This window comes from Cebidichthys violaceus, unplaced genomic scaffold (genome assembly GCF_023349555.1).
Source record: "Cebidichthys violaceus isolate CVI_PGR_0920_01 unplaced genomic scaffold, fCebVio1.0.p SCAF_3, whole genome shotgun sequence".
In the NCBI taxonomy this organism is placed as follows: domain Eukaryota; kingdom Metazoa; phylum Chordata; class Actinopteri; order Perciformes; family Stichaeidae; genus Cebidichthys; species Cebidichthys violaceus.
Window position 1 is genome coordinate 17594342 of NW_027176483.1, and position 13200 is coordinate 17607541.

The 13200-nt window shown below is 40.2% G+C and overlaps 1 protein-coding gene across 1 annotated transcript in view; it reads right to left on the reverse strand.

Annotated features, from left to right (window-relative positions):
* Positions 1 to 465: 465 nt before the first annotated feature.
* cdh13 (cadherin 13, H-cadherin (heart)) overlaps positions 466 to 13200 on the reverse strand; it is a 299197-nt gene continuing 286462 nt past the window's right edge. The window contains exon 15 of the mRNA XM_068723607.1: positions 466 to 2125. Coding sequence (XP_068579708.1) covers positions 2118 to 2125 — 8 coding nt within the window. The 3' untranslated portion in view covers positions 466 to 2117. The remainder of the gene's footprint in view (positions 2126 to 13200) is intronic.

The window sequence follows — 13200 nt, forward strand, 5'->3', positions numbered from 1 at the left end:
TTGTTATGTTAACCATGTCCTATTGCTAACGGTTTCCTCTATTATGAATTATAACCTGCGCTATTAATCTGCAGGATAAGATCATGCTAGGTGGATAGCAAGCAAGTTTCCCTGCTGCCGCTGATTCAAAACGCAAAACATTGATGTTGCTGGGCAGCGACAGCAGCTCACTGTTCAAAAGCACCCTTAGAAGTGGGGGTAGGCAGACCAGAGCCAGTCCAGCTGTTTCCCCTGGCTTAAAGTTGTTATGCTAAACGAAGCTAACCTTCTCACGGCTGTAGTTTGTCTCATCTAACCCTCAGCAAGAAAGCGATTAAGCGTATTTTCTAAACTATTCCTTTAAGTGAAATTGAGTATTATGCAGGAATGCCAATATATAAGTGACTTTTACACACGCTAACACTTCTTTTCACTAGAGATCAATTAGCCATTCAGTCAACACATAATTTGCAAAACATCAATGTGTGAATTTCAGTAACGGCTTTATTAAATTAGTGCAAAAGACAGACGTAACTCATTCAAAATGTCATCTTTTTCTTTAAGGTGATCCTCCACACAAAACCCACACGAGCTACGTTCTTTTGATGAGAGCAAGAAAAAAAGCGAAACTAGCCACCAAAACCACAGCCTTTGATTTCTTCTTACACATCTTCTTGTGACTTGTGATGACAGATGGAGAGGAAAGAATCAGCGGGAGACAAAATCCAACCTAAACACATGGCAGCCACCAAAACAAGACTCCTGATTCTGCAATTAACCACGGATTTGCAATTATAAAAAAACAAAACAAAGAAAAGATGTTACAATAAAATAGTCAACACATCAATAGCATTAGAAATAGTGCCTAAAATTCACAGAAAAAAGAATTCCTCTTTTTTATTTACTCACTGTTTGGGTGACAAAAGAACTTGCAATCAAAGTACATAAGTTAATCAATACTGTATATTTATACAATGGTAAAAAATAAAATATTTATATAATAGTACTTTTTTTTTTTTAAGGTTTACACCGTTACTATAAAGATATACTGTTTTCCACTCCATGACAACTAATGCAATAAAAACAGAAGCAAATCGAAGAAACGACTCCAGAGAGTTTCTGACTTTGAAGGCTTATGGCTACCACCTTGTCCTAAAAGACCACAACCACTGCAGACAAAGAAACAGGCTTTGTTCTCTCCGCTTAAAGAGGGAAACAAGATCAAACACAGTCTGCGACAAGAAAAGAAAAGAACACATCAAAAAGTCAATGCTCTTCCCCGACCAGGACAGTAGCTCAGCCTTCGCAGTGTTGCCTGGCCCGCTGAGAGACACAGAGGTCAAAAGAGAGACGGGGGAGATGAGGAAGAAGAGGCAGAAAGATGGGAGGATTATGTATATGCATGAGGGAGGGTGAGGGAAGGAGGGATGGAGCAGAGCGGAAAAAGAAAATAGAGGTAGCTATGGGAGGAAAAAGAGGGAAAGAAGAGAAAAAAGGAAACTGGGGATGCTGTGAGTTTGGGATGAACTGTGGGAAAAGACCAGAGTTTTAAGGTGAGCTCCAATACAAAATTGATTTATAGTTTTTGTTTTGTTACAATATCAATATACATGTTGTTTCAAGTATCTCCTACAGATGTGGCATGTTGCCATGAACACTGCTAACACCCAATGTTTGTCTGCCAATGTAATGGTGCGCTGCCAAAATGGAATACAATGAAAACTGTGAAAAAGAAGTGGTATAATTGATGGTGCGGGAAGTGTACAGGCGAGAGGAAAGATAGAGAAAAAACGTCAAATGGAGTCAGGAAAACATGAGGAGATGAGAGAAGACCGAAGTAGGGGAAAGACACATGCCACAAGGAAAGTAAAGATAAGGAGAAGGAGACGAGAGCGGTGAGAGGATAAGTGAGATATTTAAAAAAAAAAACACTGAGTGGTGTTATACAGCAGTTGTGCCAGTGGGGATTGTGTGTATTTTCTTGTTAGATTTTTTTGCGGTGAGAAGTCTTCTTTTCGCTTCTTCATCATCATCTTTTTCGTCTTCTTCTCCTCCTCTCCTAAGCCTGGGTTGCGTGGGGGAGATAAGTCGTTGCTTTTCAGTGTTGCAAAAAGGACTACGGGAGGTTTCAGCAGAATCTACAGGCCTGGTGGGAGAACAGATGAAAGAGGAGGAGGAGACAGTGGAGGAAAGGGAGGTTGGGAGGAAAGGAGAAAGGAGGAGGGGAGGAATGTGTGGGAAAGAAAGGAGAAAAGACAGGAGATACTGTAAAGTAAAGGTCATCACTGAACCAGATCAATTGCAATCAATTACGCAGGACAGGTGACGGCATCGCATCATTAAAGATTCAGTAAGGACGGAACAGAGAAGTTATACTTGTTCACTCTCAGGCACTAGCAACCAAGTAATTGGCTTTAATGTGAACGTCCAGCCTGAAACTGTGTCAGCGTGTACCTTCCTCAACTTCCTGGACAGTTCAATCAATATGTCTGAACACACCCAACGCTCTCCAAACTTAGAGAAGTGCACCGGGCTTTTGATTTATCATACCATCAGGAGACACTTTCTGGAGTGGCTACAGTGAAGATTAATTGGCTTCTGACGTGTATTTGCAGAATACTTAACTTTTTACTTCGGAATGAGTTCAGTTTACGGTGCTGAGGACAGCTCCCAAGCAGGAAATAGGGCCATGTGTTCGGCAAATTAGCCTGGACTGAACTCCCCCCTTGTCTCTGAGGGGAGAATCTGTTTCAATTTACGCAACATAATCTTTTACGAGAACCTATGAGCTTCAAAGCATCACAGAACATATGTTAATTTGGACTGATGCTGTGTTTTCCCTGGTGATACAGAGTCTGGGAAAAAAAAAAGAAAAAAAAAGGTATGTTCCCTGGTAATGTGACAGTTTGTCTCATCAGTCTGGTAGAATTGCCTTCAACGAGCTGGTTCGGAATTTGATACAAACAAACACACATGTAGTCACATCAATACACACAGCAGGCACGCAGACACACACACACACACACACACACACACACACACACACACACACACACACACACACACACACACACACACACTGCAGTATGAAATGTGAGAGTTTATTGATTGCCTCTCTGCCAGCCATCTCCTCCAAGTCTGCTCCCTATTTCTGACATGTTTGGAGATGGCTGAGCATTCGACAGAATCCCTCCTCACTCCAGCTAGCCATTTGACTCATTCTGTCTCCTTTTTTTTCCCCCTGTCACCTTTCTTTTTTTTTTTATATGGCTAGATTGGATTTGGCACTTTGGGCTTCTACAATGTCCTTAATAAACTGTAATTCTAAATTTAAAAATATTCATACAGTTACATACGCAGGTTGAGTTGCAACCAAACTGTTCACTGCAAGTTCAGGAAAAGGTCACTACTAAATTCAAATCCTGGTCATTCAACCTTCTGTTCCTCTGTTGAACACGGCGCATAAATGTGTCTATAAATGTATTTTTCAATAGAAATGTCCAATTATTTCAGCAACCAAATTTGTTGTTTTCATCTTCTAAACCCCCTCACCATGTTGATAAATTACATTTCACAAAAACGTAGCCTAACTCGAATTACAGAAACGTAAATATAAAAATGTCAGTAATGTCATGATCAAACAGCATCCGTTAGCTTAGCATAATATTTCCCACTCATTCGAAACTGCATCACAGTACTAGCTATGAAAAAAAGCGTATTTCTCCATGCTTCATATATGCATAAAACAAATCAATACCTACATTTACAAGTGATCAATAACTAACGTTATAGGTCTTATTAATAACATTTTTATGTTGATGAATAATTAAAACAAGATGAAACATCCACAGAACGTTTAAAAATAAATGTGACTTTAATCATTTAAATGTCTTGTTTATCTTGTGGAAGATATCTGATGTTTGGTTGCTGCTAATAAGGCTTGTGAGACAACAGTATAATGACGTCGGTATCATGTGGTATCTCTGTGTCGTCAGTGAGCAAGTTACTGTGGGAAAAACACCATATAAATAGCTGAGTTTGACTGTAAGCGCCTGGCGTCGCTCCATTACCAATCCCATGTGCTCTGCCATGCCTGGCCTCACTGACGCTGGTATCTGCCTGCTCCCCATCAAGCTGCAGAATACATGAATATTTACTGTGGCAACAAGTGACAAGTGACAACAATAACCCGTCAAATTACAATTTGGCACACTGAAACAAAACCAACAACAACAACTACCAAGAGCCATAATCCTAACAACTTTTACTAATGTGTTATCACTGGTTAGATTGTCAAATTGAGGAACATAGCAGCTTCAATCCCTGAAGATATACAATAGCATGAGTGACTGTTGCCAAACAATGCAGGCTATAAGAAAGATGCGCATCAGTGGGGATTTAAAAGTGTGTGGCTAAAAATAAGCATACGGCGTATATACCTGCGTATGCCCTCCACTACACCATCGCTTGGATGACAAGCTAAACGTTTCCTAGAACTAGATAGACATTTGATTACCATGGTGGTATTACATGACTCTTGAAACACCACTGCATTAAGTTAGTAAGCAACTGTAAGTGAATAGGCATAGATATTTACAAAGACACATGTAATATGTGCTTTTTACAGTAAATTATGTAGCGAAGAAGACCTTACACCTCTTCCCTCCTGCAGTGTACGCCGATGACTGTGACTGTGTTTAAGTCACTGTTAATACAACTCCTTAGTACAGATGCAGCGGTTACTGCGAGGACTGGATCAGGTGTACCATAAGCATTCTTCCTTACTTAACAGGCTTACCTTTAAGCCTTGCCTTTTACTGCTAATCTAGCAAAAATGCATGCTGCAAAATGTGGTGTAAAACAACCAATTTGGAGGTGGCAATTTGTCATAGCTGGTGTTTGTTTCTAAAGGGTTTACTGTTGCATTATGCTTTTTGCGTTTCTATTGTGAGTGCATGAGTGGGCTGAACTGTTGCTCTGTCTGTGCTTTTGTGCTTTGTTTAATAAGTTGGCAGTCAGCATCAGTCGGACAAACTCATGGTGCATTTTGGCTGTTGACATGCCAACATGTGTTTTTGTCTTCATCCTCCTTCATGTCTCTCTCTCTCTGTCCACATCTCTCTTTCTCTCTTGATGAGATTAGGGAGCGGTCTTGAGGAATGTGAACTATAATTTTCCCAGACATCCTGAAATGAATTGGACCGTACACTTCCAAAAAATTGTGAGGCGATCGAAGCGTGCCTGAATGGGGGTGAATATCTAAGAGGGTGGAGGGTACGGAACAGGAGGGTGTGGGGCCGATTGATTTTTCTTTCTCCATTGTTTTTCCTCCAATGCCCCCTTTAAATAAAGCTCAGGACTAAGTGTTCCACAAAAAAAGGGAAATAAAAGTAGAGAAACACTCCAAGGCACTCGACACTCAGATATTGGTTTTAGCAAATCTAATGAGACTCTGGCAGCCCTGTTTCAGCTCACATGAAGAGCTAGGTATAAAAGAGCCAATTCTCCCCCTCTGGCTAAAAAGTCATGGCCTTGACATGAAAATACATTTCCGAATCAATTCACCTCAGCTCCTGCACAGACACAGGCTATGAACTCATAGGTCAGGAACAGATGAAAGAGAGAATTATAGGTAGGAAGAAGGCAAAGCGAGAAAGAGGGGGATGAACAGAGTATAATCACTATACCTGAGGTTGGCTGAGTTATGAATGAGTCACTCTATGTTACAGCTAGCAGAATTAGCTGCACTGCCACGCTGTGCTGCTATAGAGAATCACAGAGGGGCGATTTTATAATGATTCCTGTACAGTACATTTCTTCTTGACGTGCGTTTGAAGCTGTGGCTGTTGGTCTATATAAAACTCATACACACAAACACACAAACACACACAAACACATACTTTTGAATGTAACATATCAGTGTGACATTGATCACATCCAACATAATGTTCTCACTTCAGTCTACCGCTGAGAAAAGGTCTCATGAATACAGGATAAACAGCACAGCAAACAGTGACTGTATTTACACATCCTTCTTACTATCCCGTTACAACACTACATGAAGAACAGCTACCTCTGCCAGAGGATTTCCATTTCATAACACCAGACAGAAAGAATTTTTTTTGGCCATGTATGTGGATGACCTAATGGAGTATCACAGCGATTCGCTGATGTTGACTTATCCTACCGTCTCCACTTCTTGTAAGTCTTTCTAGGTAAAAGCCGAAGCTTAATGCGTAAAATGTAAATTTAACAAGCTGCGGGAGGCGAGGAGGAATCAAATAGGACACTGGAGGGAACAGTAACCGTTTTCCAGCCTTTCTAATTGCTGAGAGGAAAGGAGGGTGACAGTTGATTAGCTCAGGTATGTCACGGCTGCTAGACGAAAACGGCGGCATTGCAGCATGAAGAAGAAACATTATAGGAGAAGACAGAAATCTGTCAGGGTTACACTGACTATAATGGAAGGTAATGAGCCTTACCAACCCAGAATTGAATGATGAATGAGTTAAATATAAAACATTATAATGAAGAAAATAACAGGAATTTAGTTAGTGAATAGACAACTGGGGATGACTTCAATTAAAATCTTATGATGTATGATCATCAGTAAATATGTTAATCTCATTTGAATTTTTTTTAAAGTGTGTTATTATTATTAATATTAATGTCAGAGTCCAATTTAATCACATTTTATAATATGTTTCTTAATATATATTACTGTATCTAAGTGTGAACTGTAATCACTTTTAAAATCAGCTGATCAAAAATTAACAAATGTTTTTACCAAAGCTTTTACATACATCACTTATATACACAAACATAATAAAGAATCAGAAAATATTAAGAGCTTATTTTCAGTATATTCCCATATATGATTTACTGTATCGATCACAGTTTGAGTCGATACATTGCCGCACTGCATATTTAATACTAGTAATGCAAATTTGAGAACGTTTTTTTTTCTTTCTGCAAGAACCATTTAAAGGACTTCTATTGTACATAGTGGTTTTTATTTTTAGTGGTGGAGTCCACCAACTTTTTCTTCCCCCAGAATTCTGGGACTTGTAGTACTGAACTGTACTTGCTGGTTCCACCAGTCCGACGTCTCCAACCAGGACTGTGATCTTGAGGATTATAACTATGCCATTTGTTTCTATTGAAATGAGCAGAACTGGAGGCCTATGACAAACAGCGTTTAATAGAACCTTTTTCTCATTGGATATGTTGGCAGCACAATAATGATTGCGACATTCCATTAAAGTGTCCCAGTAAAATACGACTCAAATATGTAAATGGTGCACCACCATGAATGTTATTCGTTGCACCTCTATTTGACAAATCAGCAGTAACTAACAACTGTTAATAACTGTTTAACAGATGTACCAACAAGTCATTTATAATACATGAGTAAAGCATCAGTGCATTCTGATGCAACAGCTTTATATTAACAAGTTATGATGCCTTTCAAAAAAGGTAAAATGCACAGTTAAGATAATAACGTGAGGTATCTGCAATAATGTACTAGCAATGGAATTCTAGATTTATGAATCAGATCAAAGCCATAACTCAGTGTTAACTACTAGAATAGTTACTAATATGTCATTATGTATTTTATCAACAACTTCTTAAACGGTAACTTTGGTATTAAAGTTATATTTTTAACTTTGGTTAAACTTGTCTTTTCAATGAGACTTTTGGGATCAGATGCACCAGATGGGAGCTCAGGTGTGTCCACATATTTCTGTCCACACGGGACATTTCAATGAGACCTTCCTGATCGGAGAGCGGTTGGATATATTTCATGGTCAAAGGAGAGCAAGATTCGATCTCGGAGTGTACAGACTGTAACCCCGGCCAAGTGACTAATGGGGACAACAATTCTTTTTTTATGGTCCAGTATTGAGGGAGATGAATGTAATGTAATCACTTACACAACTCCAACCCGTTTTTCATCCACTAGTGCCTGTTTTCACCAATTACAGGTTATTTGTTATCATAAGTGTCTGCCAACATCATGGAAAGGACCGTAAGGAGAAATGAAATGTTTTTCTTACCTTTCGCTTTTGTGTTTTCATTACAAACAGACTTGATACATTTTGACCTCTTAGATGAAATATCGACTAAGCATATGCTTACTACCATTTCTACTCTTAGATGCTATTGGAACGAATTGTTCTCTTTTAAACCTAAATATTTCAGACCTATTTCATAGTGCTAAACAAAAACACATTTGAACTGGAATCATGTTAAGATAATACAAAATGTATTAGTCCCACAGCGGGGAAATTTGCAATGTTATTGAATGTTAATACCACTTACATACCTCAACAACAGAGGCTGATTTTATTCAAATTGCATTTGGACTCAACTTGACAGCATTTGAAGCCTAGATTTTAAGTAACTGCACTTAAAAGCTTGAAGTGAACAGTTCCAAAACTTTTAGTAATTGCTTCAACTTAAAAATAATGACCTTAATTCTGTAAGTCGTAATCATATCAGCGTTTCTATTGGCCCACAGCTAGCACAAGTTTATAATTTATAGCAAATCGTGACACACTGTCCCCTAAACCCACTTTGAGAATCAATGACTTAATCCAGGTTGGAAAATATGGTTAGCCTCTAAGCGCTCAGTATTGTAGAGCGACAGCTTTGATGCTTTTGTCTTAAGAGACGACGCACCTCTTTAAATTCATATCACACGCATCACAGTTCAAAGATCAATAACCCTTGACAGCTTGATCTGAAGGCAGAAACAACCCAGCCGCCAAACACTACAGTCTGACGCGAGGTATCTTCAAAGGGAGCTGTGAAAAAGCCATATTTTTACAAGAGTAAATAAGCCCCTAAACATCCTGTCTCTATAGCTGGGAGGGGATTAGTGTAGAGCTGGGGAAGGAAGAGGAAAAGTGGCTGTCAGAGCGAGGCGAGGGATCACAGAGGAGGAATAGTGTGGACTAAAACCCCCGGGAGGATGGAGGTAAATTAGTGGCATCTGTGATGGGAGCTGTTTGTTGTGTTTAATGGTAAATGCTTTGTTTTTACCCCGCCCTCTCATTCGCTCTCCTTTACTCTTGGAATTACATTATTACTCTTGCTGAAATTACAAAGAAGCACAGAGAGAAGCAGTCCTCTGCAGTGCATTACAACTACAGACAAATCTGCAGCTCTAGCCCGTAATCCTGCACAGAAGATCCTTCCTAAATTGAACACATGCAGTGTAGGATGAAATGGGTGTGCATATCTGTGCGTCTGTATGTACTGTATGAGACAGAAGACGTGGAAATACGGGTAAGAGCGTCAGCATCTGATCCCTCAGACATTTTCCTTTTATCGTCTCATTTCTCCTCCCTCATAAGCCTCGTTCACACACGGCCACTATGGGCAGCAACATATTCATCTTCATAGCCCAGCCATGTCCACGCCGCCTATATGTGTCAAATAGAAATTATTTACATACTGTCCAACCTGGACAGTTATTACCTCCAGCCACACATCATCAACTTAGAGAATATCATTTTGAGCAACAGTGAGCCTGCTGCAAGGAGATAGTGCATGTGCTGTGCAGTGCACATCAGTTCACATGTGCACTGATAGGGGGCAGTGTGGTCATCTGTGTTGCTTTGCTACCTGTGAGCTGTACTACAGACAAAAGCTGAGCATTTCTCCTTGTAATTACTTTTAAAATTAGGAATCATTCTTATGAGTAGCCGTCCTTTTTGTGTGCACCCTCAGCCTATGAGAGCACGTCTTGACATAGTTTGTCCAAAAGTCTTATCTCAGGTAAGCAATGGATGCTTTCACATGAGTGTGTATGTGTGTTTGTCTTTATATACCGTCAAGCAGTTCCCTCGACAGAACTGTAGGATAAAACCGTAATTGTTTCCTACTTTATGGTAATCTGTGTGTGTGGTGGATGTGTGTGAGAGTCCATGGCACACTGATCACAACAGAAAGGCTTACAATGGAGTGGAGTGAAAGTAGGCCCCTGCAGAGCCCCAGGATTTAACTGCCAATCCTGCAACAGCAAACAAAGGTCTCGAAAGCATCAGAAGACACAGTATATGTTGGCACTCTCCCTCTCTGTCCTGCAGGGTTACATGCATTATTTAAGGGTTTGAAAAGCAACCCTGGGTGTTATAGGGATGAGAGGTAGGACAGAAAGCCAGTACTTTTGCTCCTGTTGCTAAGCTGAAGCACTGCTGAAGGAGTTGGGGGATGGAGGTTTGAGGTTCGGATGCAAAGTTGAGATCTGGCTGAGGCCGATGACAGCAATAGCACGGTTTGCCCACCACTTCACAACCCATACATCACTTACATTCCTTTGGTTTCCAGTAGATACACGCAACCAGAGAACATCTGTCAGTGGGGCAGAGATTATCTTTCTCTTCAGCAAAAATCTACTTTTTTAATCAATTCGATGCTCTTGTCAAATTTGCGTCTCTCTGTCTTGTTTGAGTTTGTAGAAAATATATGAATGTGAGTCACATCAGTTGTTTTAAGGAAAATGGGATTTTTCAGATGGAGTATGGAATTGAATTTTTTGTCCAGATAGCATTTTCTGTTTGTAGTCATTTTCTCTCTCCTCTCAAGCCTCCCTCATAAACACATAGACACTCGGATAGACAGAAATACATTATATACAGTCACAACACGACGATGGAGGCAAGTGTCCAAGTGCTAAATATTTACTATTTGTGCAAATTCATATACGTACTGTATGTCAAGTGGAGTGGAAACCTTAAAGGCATGAGTAGGTGCAGACTCTCAAGTTTAATGGCAGTTATCCAACTTCATACCCCCCCCCACACCCACACACACACACACACACACACACACACACACACACACACACACACACACACACACACAGTGGGTAATGGAAAAGGACGCAGCAGACAAGACGCACGTACAGTATGTAGGTGTTTGATTATTTACTAAAACTCCCACATATGTGTATTTATGTACGTTTGTGTGTGATTACCAATCAGTCATGCAGACGTACGTGTGCGTTGGGAAAATAAATCACAAACCACAGCGGGCCTATAGATATATGAAGCCTGCTATTTCTTGCAGCTGTTAAAGTGAACTTGTGAACCTTTATAAAACAATTTCGGAACTTAAACTTAACCATTGCAGAACATTTTTAATCCATTTTATAATTTAATTAATCAAGTGATGCAATACATTCACGCTCTTGCTCTTACCTCATGCGGAGACATAGTGGTAGCTATCATACGCAACGAAACAAAAGGGTAAATGCTAATTTGACATGGCAGACTTAAATCCCCACTTCAGGACCATGGATAGCGTCACTCACTCAACTGTGCCGAAACACTTATAAACTTAAATAATTAATAGAAAGGGGGGTCTAATAAGAGATTGTGGTGTAGGGTTGTAGACTACGGAATACTTTGACGCTTCATTGGTAACGTTGACATTCAAATTCTAAATCAGCTTTGAATGCTGCACAGCCTTTTTTTTTGTGCATATTCACAGTTGCAGATACAGATCAGGCTACTCCCATCAGTGTTTCCTTTAAATACATAATATCATAAATGTCCTCTTCTCTCCGGTTTCATAGGCAGGCTTATTGAACGATCGACATATGCGGACCTGATTGGGACGGCTCTCGACGCAGCAGAGGAGAGAGAAGTGGAGCGATATAACGCTGTCCGTACCAGTCGTGAATAGTATTAGATTTATAGTATTAGACTCCCATGGTGGCAGCGTAGATTTATTTCCAATAACTCCAGAGTAAAGTCCAAAAGTCAACATTTATTGAAAAACTTAAATTATATAATAATTTCCAAAATTCACAAAATTATTTTGTTCAACAACATTTTCATCGTTTAACCTTTTAAAAGTAACATTTTCACCGCAGTCCCAAAACGGTTTGCTCTCCTTCTTGCTGTGCAGAAAGTGAGGCAGCAATGACTTCATATTAATGAAAGTTGATAAAAGCATAAAGACTAACTCATTTAATCCAATGAATCACTTTATTCAAATGGATGGAGATATTTGTTGAATTTGGAAAAATTATCATGCTTCAAGTCAGCGTTAACTTTTTCAGTATTTACAATCCTTTCCTAAACTTAACAGAGCTTTTATGCTTTCATTGTATGTAAAAGATAATCATAAAAAATATGTTGCCAGAAGTAGATGTTAGAGGGACAATATGAAATTCACTGACGGTGAACATTCTGGAGATATGTTTAATATAAATGTTTCCACATTATATTGATTAAAGGAGTTCTCACATGGACTTTACTTCACCTGATGCTAGCTTTGTACGTGAACTAAATGTTTTGTAGACAGGGTTGGGGGCTAAGAGAGAACAAGGAGCTAGAATAGAGTGAGGGAAAGGTACGAGAGAGAAACAGACGCACGGAGCCAGAGGAATTCTGAAAATTGTACTGCTGTGTGGCCATGCATGGGCCTGTAGCCTGGTGGGCACAAACAGAACAAAACAGAAGAGTTTAATCTCCACACCTTTAGTCTCTTCTCCTTTCACCATCCTTCGCCTCTGGCTCTTTTCATTTTTCTTCCCCTCATCTCTCTCCTGCAGGGTCAAGGTTCAGCTTGGCGATAAGGGAATTGAAACAGGATCCTCTCTGCCTCTCTGTCAGACTATCTGACTATACACTGCAGTGATCAGTCCCCTCTATCTGTCCCCCAGCACAGGTCTCTGTGATGAGCTCGAGCAGGAGTCATCTCTCTGGGCGTGTGTGTGTGTGTGTGTGTGTGTGTGTGTGTGTGTGTAGAGAGATGTCCTGCGTCTGAATTGGTGGAAGCTCTGTTTCCCAGCTGTAATACTATCCGAGATTCCCAACGGAGACAAGCATACACACACACCGTCCTTGTTACCTCTCTCTCTCTCTCTCTCTCTCTGTACACCAACCTCCAGCTCCAGGGCAATGGCGCACACTTTTACGTCTGCTCTGACAACCCAAGCCTGCTTCAGTCCAAATGAATGGACATGTACACGGGCACAGAACCAGGCAGCCCAAGAATCTGTCATCTGGAGCAAGTATTTGGCTAATGAATGCCACTGTCTATCACTGCATTATTTACAGTGGAGTAATGAATGCTACTGTCGTTCAGAGTCAAAGGACATCTGCGGAGAAGACTTTCTTAATGTGGTGTTGGCATGTCAACCAATTATCATGCTTTCTAGTTCAGACACTGCGGCTGCAGCCATGGCAACGGCAGATAACACAA